The sequence below is a fragment of the Delphinapterus leucas genome, chromosome 3 (assembly GCF_059928025.1).
Source record: "Delphinapterus leucas isolate spDelLeu-1000000601 "Yukka" chromosome 3, BTC_Dleu_Yukka2, whole genome shotgun sequence".
In the NCBI taxonomy this organism is placed as follows: Eukaryota; Metazoa; Chordata; class Mammalia; order Artiodactyla; family Monodontidae; genus Delphinapterus; species Delphinapterus leucas.
In genome coordinates, this window is record NC_143131.1 from 7094706 (window position 1) to 7109162 (window position 14457).

The 14457-nt window shown below is 53.7% G+C and overlaps 1 protein-coding gene across 4 annotated transcripts in view; it reads left to right on the forward strand.

Moving 5' to 3' along the window:
* The first annotated feature begins 6324 nt into the window (after positions 1-6324).
* Positions 6325-14457, forward strand: part of TENT4A (terminal nucleotidyltransferase 4A) — a 44739-nt gene continuing 36606 nt past the window's right edge. For all 4 annotated transcript variants that reach the window (XM_022581363.3, XM_089908666.1, XM_089908667.1 and 1 more), the window contains exon 1: positions 6325-7119. In XM_022581363.3, coding sequence (XP_022437071.3) covers positions 6407-7119 — 713 coding nt within the window. In that variant the 5' untranslated portion in view covers positions 6325-6406. The remainder of the gene's footprint in view (positions 7120-14457) is intronic.

Below are 14457 nucleotides of genomic sequence, written 5' to 3' on the forward strand. Positions count from 1 at the left end.
ACAGAAAAGAGAGATGACAGGGAACACGTTAGATGTTACCACAGGGAGATACAACTGCAAGATCCAGACCGTGGGACAAAGGAACCAAATTCTTCAACAACAGATGGTAACCCCCTCAACCCTTGCAGGAGAAAAGAGAAAAAGATGAGGGAGAAATCATAGATTAAAAACCTGGGAAGATACAAATCAACCATTGCAATATATAGAACTTTGGGGAAAAAACAACCTATTAAAATTTTTGTAAGATAATCAAAGATATTCATTATATTATGGATCAGACGTTTGATGATATCAAGACATTATTATTACTACCTTGATGGGACAATATCATAGTTTTGTTCTAAAGCAAGTGTGCTTATAACTTAGAAATACCTACTGAAATATAATGGATGAAATGATATATTAGCTGGGATTTGCTTCAACGTATTTGGAAGGGAAGAAAGTGGGTGAGGATATGAGTGAACACAGTTGACCACAAGTTGATAATTACTGGATCTGGGTAATGGGTATACAGGGGCTCATTATATAGACTCTCTCTACTGTTGTATAAATCTGAAAATTTCCATAATTAATGATAAGAGGAAGGTCATTTATTATACCAAAATGCTCACTTCCAAGATTTCCTTTTTTTAAAAAAAATATTGAAGTATAGTTGACTTCCAATGTTGTGTTAGTTTCTGCTGTACAGCAAAGTGATTCCATTATACATATATATATATATATATATTCTAGATTTCCTTTAATGTGTGGCCCCAGTGCTTGCAACTTTCAAAAAGTCCAGCACTCACCTTTGCAGGAATATAGCTCTTTGAAGGAAACCTCTGCTCACGAACACAGAATCACTAGGGCACAGCACAGGTGGATCGCTCTCTTGTTTTCTCTCACCTCTTTTTTCTCCATCATATTATTTGCCTCCCAGGGACCAGAGATTACCCATAAGCTACATGTAACCCACTGACTATTCGAGTCTGGCTCTCACTGTATGGTAGCATTTTCTGAATTAAATTGCTGTATCAAGGTGATTTCTACAGCAAAGTGTGACCCCTCCAGAAAATGCCTCAACTAGTGAGGGTGGTCATCACCTCGGATGCCAAGGGGTCTGCAGAGGGAGGCTGTGCTGTGGCTGATTCTGTTGCTCAGTGAGGCAACCAAGGGCATCTTCTTTCTATCATTCTGCTTGGCCCCCAGAGCGTTGGTCCCCTCTCTTTACTAGCCTCAGCGTGGCTGCAGCAGTGCCAGGCATCCTACCTATATAACTGTGTCCAGCGGTGAAGAGGGGAGTTTCCTCTTGGATGTCTCTTTTATGTTCACCTTGAAGACTTTCCCAGGAGTGTCCAGCAGCCTTTCCCACAGGTCCTGTCCTCTAGGACAGAGTCATGCGTCGTGCTTATATTGGTGCTGGCAGGGAGAATGAGACCCCCAGGAGTGACGTAGACGCGGCATGATTCAGCCTCTGATCCAAGGAAGGTGGGCCCTTCCTGTGTAACTGGCCATGCTGACACCTGGGCAGAAAGGGGGCTCTGCCTGCTACAACAGAGGGGGGGGCAGCAGGGCCAAAGGACTTGAGTGGGCAACCAGCAGCACCTGCCTACAGGTTGACATTTCAAAACAGGACATTTCAGGCTCACGTCTGCATTTCCAGTTTCCTGTGAGAAAGGCCATCTCTGGTACCTTGGGTGAGTCCTGTATTCCTGCCAGCTGGAGAGCAGCATCTGTGGTCCTTTACGGCAGGCAGGTGCTCTCCAGGGCCCCTTGTTCCCACCATTCCTCATTCATGTCACTCTGGGGCCCTAATTATTCCCTTCATAGCATCCCATGACCCTTGAAATGTGACTTCAGCTCTTCTATCAAGGGGTGAAGGCTACTTTCCCACCCCTTAAATCTTGCCAAGGCCTTGTCACCTGCTTGGGCTCATAGAATTGGGAGGAAGTGAAGGCATGCCAGCCTGGCCTCATGCATGCCTGTTTGCTTTCTTGAAATCCTATTCAGCCACCCTGAGAATGAGCTGGGGCCAGCCTGAGAGGTAATGAGAGACACATGGGCCAGTCAACCCTGGTGTGCCAATTGCTAGCCAGCCAACTGCCAGCCCTGTGAGTGTGGCCACTCTAGATCAGCCAGTCTTTGGTGTACCCTCTAGCTGACTGAAGCATCTAAGTAACCTTAAGCCAATTTCAGCTGTGTCTGACCCAGATCAGCAGAACCACTCAGTTGGTCCACAGACTTGTGAGCTATACCAAACACTTATTTTAAGCTACTGAGTTTGGGGGTGGTTTGTTACTCAGCAGTAGCTAATACACACACGCGTGCACACACACACACACACGCTGATTTTTTTGTCAGTTACTTATATTACCTAGTCAGTTCCTGTGAGCAATTGAGTTTGGAAATCTTGGATTAGGCAGAGGTTTTCAAGCTTTACTGTGCTTAAGAATTGTTCAGGGAATTTACTTAAAATACTGATTCCTGGGTTTCACTTCTAGAAAGTTTCAGTAGATTGGATGAGCCCCAGATCCCTGCATTTTAACCAGCATGTCTGATTCTGGTACAGAAAGCCCATGAAACACACTTTGGAAACCATTTGTTCGTGAGAACACTAAAACCATAATGTAATCTCAAATATCACCTCTCCTTTAAAATCAGGAGAGACAGAGAAGAGTGGGTTTTGGCCAAAAAGGGTAAATGTTGGGCTTACTGTGAAAATTGATAAGCAAAGAGAAAGACTTCCCCTGCCCAGAGTCTCAGAGGCTGCATTTTGCCCTCAGTGTTGTTTCTTGATTTACATAAAGAAATATACTGCTTCTAATTTACATAAAAGATTTCTGATCAAATGCATAAATATCAAAATCTGGATATAATTACAAGAAGTTGACTGGTGGCTGATGAATCAAACTAAGGGGGATTAGCTAGAGGCAAAGACAGAGTGGGAGGTCATGGGGGGGGAGCTTGAAATGTTGAAAACAAGTAAACAACGACAACCCGTGTACTAGTTCCTGGAAGCTCGGCAAGGCAACTTCCTGCTTTCATTCCCATTGGGTCGGTTAGGGGACCATTGGTCACCCCACCAGCGTTCACTGAGGACCTGTCATGTGCCAGACACCATCCTTGAGTTGGCACCCAGCAGGGAAAACGACAGATAAAAATTCTTCTCCTTGTGGAGCTTATATTCCAATGGGGTGAGGGGACACAGATGACAAACAAGGTAAACAAAATTTAGATTAGATGGTATAGTGGGTTGAATTGTGTCCGCCCCCCCCCACCAAAAAAAAAAAAGAGATACGTTCAAGCTCTAACCCTGGGTACCAGTAGAATGTAACTGTATTTGGAAATAGGGTCTTTGCAGATGTAGTCAAGTTAAGATGAAGTCAACCGCGTGAGTCCCAACCCAATGTAAATGGTATCTTTATAGGAAGAGAAGAGACACACACACGGGGAAAACTCCATGCACCGATGGAGGCAGAGATTGGAGTGATGTACCTACAAGCCGAGGAACACCAAGAATTGCTGGCAACACCAGAAGTTAAGAGTAAGTTTCTCCCACAGAGCCCTCAGAGAAAGCACGGCCCTGGCAACACCTTGATTTCAGACTTTTAGCCTCCAGGATTGTGAGGGAATAAATTTCTGTTGTTTTAAGCCATCTGGTTTGTGGTATTTTGTTATGTGGCCCTAGGAAACTAACGGAGATAAATGCTAAGAAAAATAATGCAGGGTAGGGTAGTAGGGAGTGTTGAAGGCTAGCTTTGTAGTTTAAACAGAGCCACTTGGAAGTCCTCACTAAGACCTGAGAGTGGGGAGGGACATCTCGGGGAAGAGCATCCCAGGCAGATGTAACAGCAAGTGCAAAGGCCCTGAGGTAGGAGTGTGACCACTGGCTTGTGACTTGATCAGGCTAGGATAGGGCACCAGACAATGCAGGGACTTGTAGATCACAGTAAGGTTGAGTGAGAAAGAAAGCCACCAGAGGGTTTTGAGCAGAAAAGTGGCATGATCTTATTATTATTATTTTTTAAGTCCACATTCTTTTTTTAAAGGATCACTCAAGTGGCTGTAGGGAGACAATGCCAAAGGGCTAAGAATGGAATGGGGGAAATCAGCTAGAAGGCGCTGTTTAAAATAGGCTAAAAATATCGGTGGCTTGAAGGGGGGTGTAGGTAGGGGGTAGGGTGGACTGAGGGTAGCTGTAGGGCTTTGGCTGTTTCCGAAGGTGAAGCCAAGAGGGCGTATTGGTTATGGAGACAGAGGAGGCTGGGATGACTCCAAGGGTTTTGACCTGAGGCACTGGAAGCAAGGAGTTCCAGAATAGCGCCTGACTTGCTTGTGTGCGATTTTCTGTAGTTTACTTAACTGGACATGTTCTAATACTTGATCATAATTGCCACATGTACAACATACAGGTACTGAAAAACGTCTGAACTGAAAGAGCCACTTTTATCAAGTAACATCATCTGGCAAAAAACCTTAGTATGCAACACACGGACTTTTCATGTCGGTACAAGGTTTGAGGCGTCAAGCACTTGGTAACGTCGACTCACCTCTGACACAGACAAGGAACAGACCATTTGAAATACGCCTTGTTCCCACATATTTAACAGGAATGGCGCCCAGGCGCTGTGGGAGTGAGGCACACAGCCTCAGGGCCCTGGCTCGGTGCCGTGAAGTCGCCTGGCCCGGGAACGCATTCCCCGGACTCAGGCCAGGACGCTGGGGTGGGGGTGGGGGGGGCGCGGTCCGCGGGGTCCGGCAGGCAGTCTGGGCTGCCATGGCAAAGGCAGGCTTGCTTTGGATCTCACAGACTGCGTGGTTAGCTTTGCATTCCAAACAATACTATTGTCAGACCCGGCTCAGAGCATCCTCTGGACACGGGGAACTCAAAGAGCAGACAGCTGGGCAATTCTCCAATGCATCCTGCGAACCTGTGCCAGCTCGAACAGCCAAGGCCACGCGTCCGACACACACGTACACGGGCTGTTTCTCTGATGGGCAGCACTGCCAAGCTTGCCTCGGGAAATCGCTCCAGTGAGCTAAGCTGAAAGTTTTAACAGCCGTTTCTGCATAGAAAGTCATTTTTAAATGAAACTAAAAAAGCCTGTTGGGAAACAGGCAGATTAGGGCTCTGCCAGGGCACCCCTGGGCCCCGCTCCTGGCAGCCGCTCAGGGGCCAGTGCCGGCCGGGCGCAGCGTGAGACCTGCTCCTCCGGGAGGACGCCGGCGAGCACTTGTGAGGGCGCCGACACGAGGGACCGCAGCGTGAACGGCGGCACGCAGGACCCTGATGGACGGGAGGGGTCTTCGGGCATCTCTGTCCTTTCCCTGGAGCAGCGACGGGACCGCAGTGGGGCCTGTCAGTTCCCTACGCAGGTCTGGAAGGTCGGCCAGCGGAGGGCGAGGACCCCGCACCGGGGTGCGGAACGTCCACCGGCAGCGCCGGCCTCCCGTCCCTGCGCACGCGCGGCGCGGCTAGGCGGCTGCCGGTACCCCAGGGCCAGCGCGCATGTCTCCACGCCTCAGCCTTGCGCGGCGGAGGGAGGTAGGGCTGTCGGCCGCTGCCGGGCCGAGGACTGCGCGCCGCGTCGCGGCTTCTCCGTGCCCCACCGCAGCCCAGTTTGGTCTAGAAAGGCCCACGAAACCGCCGCCGTCGCCGCCCCCCTCCAGCCCCTCCCTGTCGCGTATCCTTCCGTCGCGGTGCCCCCCGCGCCCCCCCGGTCCCCCCCCGGCCCTCGCCGAGGAGAACCCCAGTACGCAGGCGCGGTAACCAAGGCGGCGGTGTCTAGTGAGGATTTGAAATCGGCCGCGCGTGCGCACTGGCGTTCCGGCCCCGGCAAGGGCGGCCGCGCTTCCTCCCCGCCAGCCCCCGCCCCGCTCCCTCCCCGCCCCTCATTGGAGCGGAGGCGGCGGCGCCCCCTCCTTCCCCCGCGCCCTGTCGCCGCCGAGAGTGTCTTTTCGCCGCCGCCGCCGCCGCTGCAGGAACGCGGAGCGAGCGGCGCGAGCGTGACCGAGGGCCGGGCGCACGGCGGCGGCCCTCCCGCGGGTCCCGGGCTGCGCGGCGCCTGGGCCCGCCCCCTCGGCCCTGCCGCCCGCCCCCTCCGATGGCCTCTCCCGCCGGCCCGAGTGGAACGCCGCCGCCGCCGCGGCCCCCGCGCCCGCCCCGCGCCGCGTGAAGGGAGCCCGACAGGCCTGAGCAGCCCGCCGCGGCCTGCCCGGGCCCCTCCAGGCCGCCGCGAGCCGGGACCCCGACGGGAACCGCCGCTCGCGAGCCGGCCTGAGCCGCGGCGCAGGCCCGCCCGCCCGTCCGTCCGCCCGGCCGTGCGCGGCCCGTCCGTCCGTCCGTGCGCGGCGCGGCCGGGGCTCGGGGCGCGGCGGGGGCGGGGCCGGGGCGGACGGGCGCGCGGGCCCGCGGGGCGGCGCGTGGATGGATCCGCGCGTGGCCTGGATCCAGCCCGAGCAGAAGGGGCCAGCCAATGCCCTGTGGATGCAGATCTGGGAGACCTCGCAGGGCGTGGGCCGCGGCGGCTCGGGCTTCGCGTCCTACTTCTGCCTCAACTCGCCGGCACTGGACACGGCAGCCGCGGCGGGGACGGCCGGGCTGGGCGGCGGCGGCCTGGCGGGGCCCGCGCTGCCCGCCGCGTCGCCCCCGCCGCCCGCGTCTGGCCCCGCCGCGCTGCCCCCCGCACTGCTGACGGCGCTCGGGCCCGCGGCTGAGGGCGCCCGGCGCCTGCACAAGTCGCCGTCTCTGTCGTCGTCGTCTTCGTCCTCGTCCAACGCCGAGTCGGGCACGGAGAGCCCCGGCTGCTCCTCCTCGTCCTCCAGCAGCGCCTCGCTCGGCCGGGCGGGAGGAGGCCGCGGCGGCGCCTTCTTCCACTTCGCCGACGGTCCTTCGACCGGCCCCGGCGCGGCCAACGGGCACCCAGGGCCGCGCGGCCCCGCGCCCGCCGGCTCTCCGCCGCAGCACCAGTTCCACCCGGGCCGCCGGAAACGCGAGAACAAGGCCAGCACGTACGGCCTCAACTACCTGCTGTCCGGCAGCCGCGCGGCCGCGCTGAGCGGAGGAGGCGGCCCCGGGCCCCAGGCGCCGCGGCCCGGCACGCCGTGGAAGAGCCGCGCGTACAGCCCGGGTATCCAGGGGTGAGTGCGCGCGGCGCGGTGCGGGGACCGGGGAGGGGGCGGGGGGGGGCGGTGACCGCCCGTGGAGATCCCGGCCCGGCCGGGCGCGCCACCCCGCCGCGCGGCTCCCCGGGCAGCGCCGCGGGAGCTCGGAGGTCCCCATCCGGGCTCCCGAGGGTGGATGTTGGAGGCCAACGTCCGACTCCCTGGGAGGTTGTTATTTCCATTTTAAACTCCTCTTAACAAACGAGTGAAATGTCCGGATTCTTGCACTAACAGTGTAGGAGAGGGACCGTTGAGTCCGATTTGTGCAGATGTTTTCCTTTTCTCCCTGGCGAAACTGGAAAGGAGGTCGCCTAACTTTCTCTCCATCTCCTCCCACCCCACCCCGACAGGTTAGGGACCTTTTGTCAGAGTGGGGTGCAGATAGGTGTGGAGTTTGTTACCTTGCAGAGAATTATAGTATTGCCAGGAATTTGAATTAAGTGGAAGGTACATATTGGTTAAATGTTAACTTTGTTTCTCCGCGGAAATACATTTGAAAGAGGATTAGATTTTTTGTAACGATACAATTTAACCAACAGCGAATTTAAAAATTACATTTTCGGGAGGGGGTTTCAATGTTACGGTTTAATTTTGTGCCGAAAGTGACAAGTAGCGTCATCTGCATTTTTTTAAACAAGTTAGTAGCATTCAGAGGAAGTAAAAAACGTTTGTAGCAAATACTTATTCTCTGGAAAGCGTCACTTCTGCTTTACTTATTTCCACATCAGCCTAAAGGGGATTAGAAGTTCCTTTTAGGGTTAGTGCAATTACAGACGCAAGGACTGGTGAAAAAGGTGTGTGTGTGTGTGTGTTGTGTTGTGTGTTGTGTTGTGTTGTGTTGTGTTGGAGCAGTCCCAGGTGATGCTGCTCAGGTGTGAGTGCTACTTACCCAGCCCTCTTACCTTCCTGTGCTTTTCTGAGCACTGGAAACAAGATATCTGTATGTAGGTTTTATGTTGGTATTTCAGGACTTAAATCATAAACTCTCCTTGTACAATCTCATGCTGACTTAAAGGGCATCTAATGATTTTCCTGGGTGTTAGGGTTGGAAAACATTAGAGGCTTAGAAATCCCTCAGTTGCTAGGTATTGAAATTATCTCTTCAAGTAACTTTTTTTTTTCATAGGTCTGTTTATTCTGCTTTGAAGTGTGTTGTAAAACACTTAAGTTGATACTACTTTAGAGAGTGTATGATACACAGTAATAGCTGCGTTCTGCAACTCGTTTCACCTGGTGTGGGTTGGAAGCATTACTTTCTTAAATTCCTTGAAGCGTTGAGCATGCACTCAGCCCCAGGGAGGAGCCCAGACTCCTCTTCCCTCTCTTTCTCCAGTTCTTACTTGTAGAACTTTCTGAGAATAGGTGGTGGGGACACAGTTTCTTCCTTTCTTCTTTTCTTTCTTTCATTTATTTATTTTTTGGGCCACGTTGGGTCTTCGTTGCTACACGTGGGCTTTCTCTAGTTGTGGCGAGCGGGGGCTACTCTTTGTTGCGGTGCGCGGGCTGCTCATTGCAGTGGCTCCTCTTGTTGTGGAGCACGGGCTCTAGGCACGCGGGCTTCAGTAGTTGCAGCACGTGGACTCAGTAGTTGTGGCTCGCGGGGTCTAGAGCGCAGGCTCAGTAGTTGGTGGTGCACGGGCTTAGTTGCTCCGCGGCATGTGGGAGCTTCCCCGACCAGGGCTCGAACCCATGTCCCCTGCATTGGCAGGCGGATTCTTAACCACTGTGCCACCAGGGAAGTCCCAGACACAGTTTCTTGATGTATGGCGTTAAACGTAAGAGTTCTTTGGGGGACCTGTAGGTTTCCAACCTGTCTTGTAACTGGAATTGACTCTGTGTCTTAGCACTTGGAAAACAGAAGGCACGTGGTCTTTGCTTGTAGAGCATTTTTGGGCCCAGACCGTCTGGAGTCCCGCTTCTTCCTCTCATGAGCTGCCAGCAGTGCCAGTGTGATACCCCTGTGCAAACTCCTCAGGCTCTGGAAGCTGTTTCCTCACCCATAGTTTCTAGTACGCCTCAGTACATAGGTTGCTGTCGCTTTCCTTAATAAATGAGCCTACTACCTGCCAGGTGCTGCCCTGGGATCTGGGGGTGGGGTCAGCATGGGAGACACAGCCTCAGGACCCTGACTTGGAAACCTGAGTCCGGGTTGCCCGCACCTAGGGCCCACAAGCCCTGCCTGTCCAGTCTCTCTCTGCCTGTCCTCCTCACTGTCACGTGGCCTGTCGTCGTCTCTAGTGAGGTTGCTCATGAACCCCGACATGGTCATCACGCCTTCTTGCCCCCCTTGGACCATTCCCGGCACAGCCAGTGGGCTTTTCTCCTCTGGCAGCAGCTTGGGTCAGGTCCCACCCCCGGGCACCTCCCTCGCCCCCCTTAGGTTAGAGGCAAAGCCTGATACCCGGCCTGCTTCCCAGGTGCTGCCCCTCTGGGCCCTGCCTGGGGTCTCCACTCCCTCTCTGTCAGGGTCCCCCGCCTCCACCCCCATCAGCCTGTTAGAAGTCGGCTCCAAGTCGTGTAGGGCTGAAGAGTGGGCTCCGAAGCGGCCAGGAGTTCTGTGTTTCGGCCCACCTAAATAGGCGGGCTGTGTTGGCCGCCCTTCCTTGCCCACCTCTATGGGTGGCCCTGGGCCTGTCCACTCCTGCCATCCCTGCCTAGAGGAGGAGTCTGCTAGGACTGCCTGTCACTTGCCTGGAAGGGTGGATACCCTACGCTTGGTTCGCTGCTCTGAATCCTAGCGGACTGCCCATCTAGAAGGGCTGACGCGCCCCGGAGGGAGGCGTCGTCCTTCGTCCTTCGCGAAAAGACATTGCCACGGGCCTGCTGGGCTTCTCCAACTGACTTTTTGGTATCAAGAGATAGCTGTGTCTGGAACTTTCTTCAGGCTGCCAGCCTACCCAGAGTGATGAGGAAGGCCACCAGAAGGTCCCTCACTTGTGGCTTAGACAGGGAAAGAACTGAGATAAGAGATCGCCTAGGCCAGCCAGCAGAAAAAAATCTTGTTGATGAGATGTTGCTCAGCCCATCTAGTCTCAGGACAGCATTTCTGGAAAGACAGTGTCTGCAGTCCTCAAGAAAGGGTAAGCAGTTGCTGGTGATGGGGGGGTGTGAGTAGCATCAGCTGAACCCCACTGGGCCTTTGCCTGGTAGCCCATGTAGCAGCTGGCACCATCCCTTCTTTCTTGGGGGGGGTCTCTGCCCTTGGGAACTTTGCCTGGCGGCCGCCTTGTAAGGTGACCAACCTGTTTGCATCCTAAGACGAAGAAAAAGCAGGTGAAAGTGCACAGGAATTAGTGCAAGAACCTTCAGAGTGGAGAAGGTCAAATTCTTGTTTTGGAGCTGCCGCTGGTTCTAGTTCTTAGTCAGTTTCCTTGGTTGAGCTCTCAGCCTTGAGACTGACCCTGAGCATGTGTCCTGGCCTCTGGCTGCCGCCACTCTCTCTGGCCCTTGTCTCCTGACCCAGCAGTACTTTGTGACTTTGCCTGGGTCAGTCTCAACAGCTTCAGAAACCTTCCCAGTTCAAAGGTAAAGAGAAGTCCTGCACAAGTGAGAGTGGAGCGTGAACCTCAGATACTCTGCCGCATCCTTCCTGGTGCCCTGCAGACCCCCAGGAAGGAGATCCTGGAATGGGAGAGAACCCAGCGCTCTGGCGGATGCCTGCAGTCCGGGCCCTGCCCTGGCTTATGTTCAGCGTTTGTCCTCTGTGGCCTGCCCGCAGTGTGCAGAGTCACACGCAGCACCCTCCCTGCAGGTCCCTTGACAGTATTTCATTTTTTTAACATCTTCTGTTCCCTCAGAGAAAATTCACTTAGCCTGAAGTTTGTGAGCAGCTGACAGATGTGCCCTGCTGGGCCCCGGCCTGGGTTCTTTCTAACTCCACACATGTTCTCTTTTCCCCTTTCTCCCAAGTCAGTGCCTGGAGAAGATTCAGGATCCCTCCTCTCCCTCTGTGCCTCCAGCCTGACGTGACACTACCTACAGTCCAACGAATGGCCTCCCACGGCTCGTCCTTAGGGGACCAGTGGGAGGGCACAGGTGAAGGGCCAGCAGGACCCGCCATGGACCATGGCTGTCACCACTCTTGTTGCCTTTGTCTCATTCTCATCTCTTCCTGCAGACGTCTGGGGATGCACAGGAATGGTTATTGTGAGATGGTGGCACACGTGGGCCTTGTTTTCTGAGTCTTTATCCTTGGAGGCCCCGAGGGTGACGCGCTGGGCACGAGTTTGCTGCTGCACTGACCGTTCATGAAATTAGCTCCTGCTCGGACACTCCTCCCTGCGTGAAAGTTGCATCCTTGTCCCTGCCCCTCGTGCCGCGGCCAGTCTCTCTGCGAAGTGAAATTGAAAATCCAGCACAAGATGGTGGCAGTGACAGTCGAGGAGAGTGATGCCTGGGTGCTGGTAAAGGAGGACGGGCAAAGCTAGCAGAGCTGACGCTCAGAGACGGGGCTGCCGGGGAGGGGGAGGGGGAGGGGCGGGACGGAGCTCTGGAAGTGGAGGGTCAGGATATGAGGAGTCCTCTGAAAAGTGGGCCCTCGAATGATCTTGTAAAGAATGGCCTCCCGACTGCTCCTGCTGTGGAGGTCAGGGTGGGATAAAGCGGACGTCCTGCTGCTGTGAGCTCTGGATGGAAAAGCAGTGCCAAGGCAGTGCCATTGTGGCCTCTTAGATGTGACACGTGGTTGTGACTTGATTGCTCCTAAACGTATTCTTAAGTGTTTTAAAGTAAACAAGTTTTTCAGAATTTAAGATTTGTTTTTCAAAGTAAAGTCTCAGACCTTCTTTTGGTTGCTGTTTAATATGAAATTTTGGCCCCCATTTTAAATGGATTCATGTAAATAGAAGGAGAGATAACAGTCATCCTTGGAAAATAAGGCTTTGTGCGCCACAGTTAGGTCATTATGGTTTAAGATTTGGGTTTTGGGTTGTGAAGTAGAAGAGGGTTGTAGTAAACAAACAAAAACCTGTGATGTTCGGATTCAGAAACTTGATTTTGATGGTACAGCCAGAAGGCAGGGTCACCGGGGAGGGGTGACTGAATCTCTCACTGGAGTCATAGGAGGTTGTCATAAGCCACGGCGTCACCTGGAAATTGCCACTGGCCGGCACAGCTGTGCAGAGGCCTGCCTAGAACACTCTGGTCAGCTTGTCAGGGATTTCTCCTCTCAGAAGGCTGCTGAGTGGGTGTGGCACCCGAGGAAGGGCAGGTGGGTGGTCTCGGTAGTCGAGACAGGTGCCCCAGACATCTGCCCCCAGTACGAACGAGCCTCCCAGTGAGGTGCTCACAGGTGCCTCTCCCCAGTGACTTGGGATTTGCACTAAAAAGGAAATATCTTATGCTAGGATTTCCATGCTGCACTGGTTTGCTGCTGCTGTGTAACAAATGTCCACAGGCTCAGTGGCTTTACAACAGCACTCATTGATGTCTCACAGGTTCTGTGGGTCAGAGGTTGGCGCTGGGGGCTGGGTTCTCTGTGCAGGCACCCCGCTGGCTGAAGTCTCGGGGCTGCCCACTGTGCTCTCTGCCGGGGCTCAGGGTCTTCCTGTGAGCTCACTCCTGTTATTGGCATGATTCCATTCCTTGCAGTTATAGGACTGAGGTCCCTGATTTCTTGCTGGATGCCCACTGGGGCCTTTCTCAGCTCCTTTAAGCCACCTGCATCCTTTGGCTCGAGGCCCCTCCATCTTCAAACCCACCACAGGGCTTTGAATCTCTAGATGGCGCTGCCAGCTGAAGGAAGCCTTCTGCATTAAGGACTCAATGGAGTTGCGTCAGGTCCACCCAAGTGACTGTCTGTGTTTAGGGCATGTAATCATACAGCATAATCACAGGAGCAGTGACAATTTCATCACGGCCGCAGGTGCCGGGGGTCAGGGTACAGAATCTTCTGGGGGCTGCCTGCTGTGCATGCAGGTGTTCTCTCATACGTAGACTTCTATGCTGTGGGAACACAGGTTGTGTTTTTCTTTTCCAACACTTCTCTCCTTTGACTGGACTCCAGCCCATCACGATGACTCTTGCAGATTGTCTGTCCTCTGGCTTGGTTGTCACCCCTGAACTCAGGGACAGCCAGAGTGATCATAGCTGTAAGTGCCTTTCTGTGCATTTCTCACAGACTGTTCTTAAAATATGTCATCTGAGAAGAGGTTATGTGAAAGCCATGGGGATGAACATACGGAAATTACAGTGATTGCAAAGTCCCGTTTGCGAGGTATCCTGCACTGGTCAGCTTAGGAAAGGTGCCGTTCCTGTGCTGGGGGAGGAAGGTCGGTGACTCACCCAAGTCGCCTCCGTAGTCAGTACATGGATCCCCACAGTCCATCCTTGCTTTGCAGAAGACCCTGCAGCGCAGGTTAACGGGAGTGGTGTCCTGCCCAGAAGCCCCGCCTCAGAGCTCTGTCCCTTCCTGTGGAGTCACTACTACTCTTAAAAACTGACCCCTGCTCTGCTGGGTCTCTTCAGGGGAAGATGGGCAGCGTCCTAGCCTGCATTCCCAGTGCCAGGCATGCACCAAGCCGCTGCTGAGTAAGTGTCTGGTGAGTGAGTGAATGAAAGAAAGAAAGGAAGAGAGAAGGACTCTGGCAGCTTAGAGGGGCAAGTGAGGTGCGGCCAGTCTGCAGAGCTTAAATAAACCAAATGCTAAAAATAACTTTTGCTGTTTGTCTTAGAATTTCTGCAGACTTGATTGCCAGCTCTGAAGTTATTTAAATGCAGAATGAAGTGAAATCTCTTGCAGTGTATCTGCCTGCCTTCCTGAAGAGTGCGGTTAAATCAGTTTTATGCCTTGTGACAGAATGTAAAAACAAAACATTCAACAAAATTCTATTCTCCGTTAGAAAGGCATCTCCATATAGTTCCAACTGGTCTTTTTCTTACTATAAAATTAATACCTGACATGAAAAGTTAGAAAACTTGGTACCTGGTGAGCGTCCTGTCACCTGTTCGCACGCACGTGGCCTGGGCTTCCAAGGCCTGTGTTCCCTTTGCTGGTGGGAGGGGACGGAGGCTGGGCCCCGCCCTGGCCAGCGAGGCTCGGCTCAGAAGTTTGTCCTTCTCTGCACTGACGGGGTGGACTTGGCTGAGGGCTCTGAGGTTCCCCCGGTGGGGAGTGGCTTTGATGATCAGCACCATGCCTTTTTATTGTGGGCTTGTGCTCTTTTTTAGTTCCCAAATCAGCTGCTCCGAGCAATCATTTAAGCTCTCTGTGGTTTGAGGTCAGAGTTAATTTCCTGAGTGACAACATGTGGATGTAGGTAGTTTAGATCTTTTCATGTTTGAAAGAGATTTCAGGTGATCTTAACGTTTCTGGAA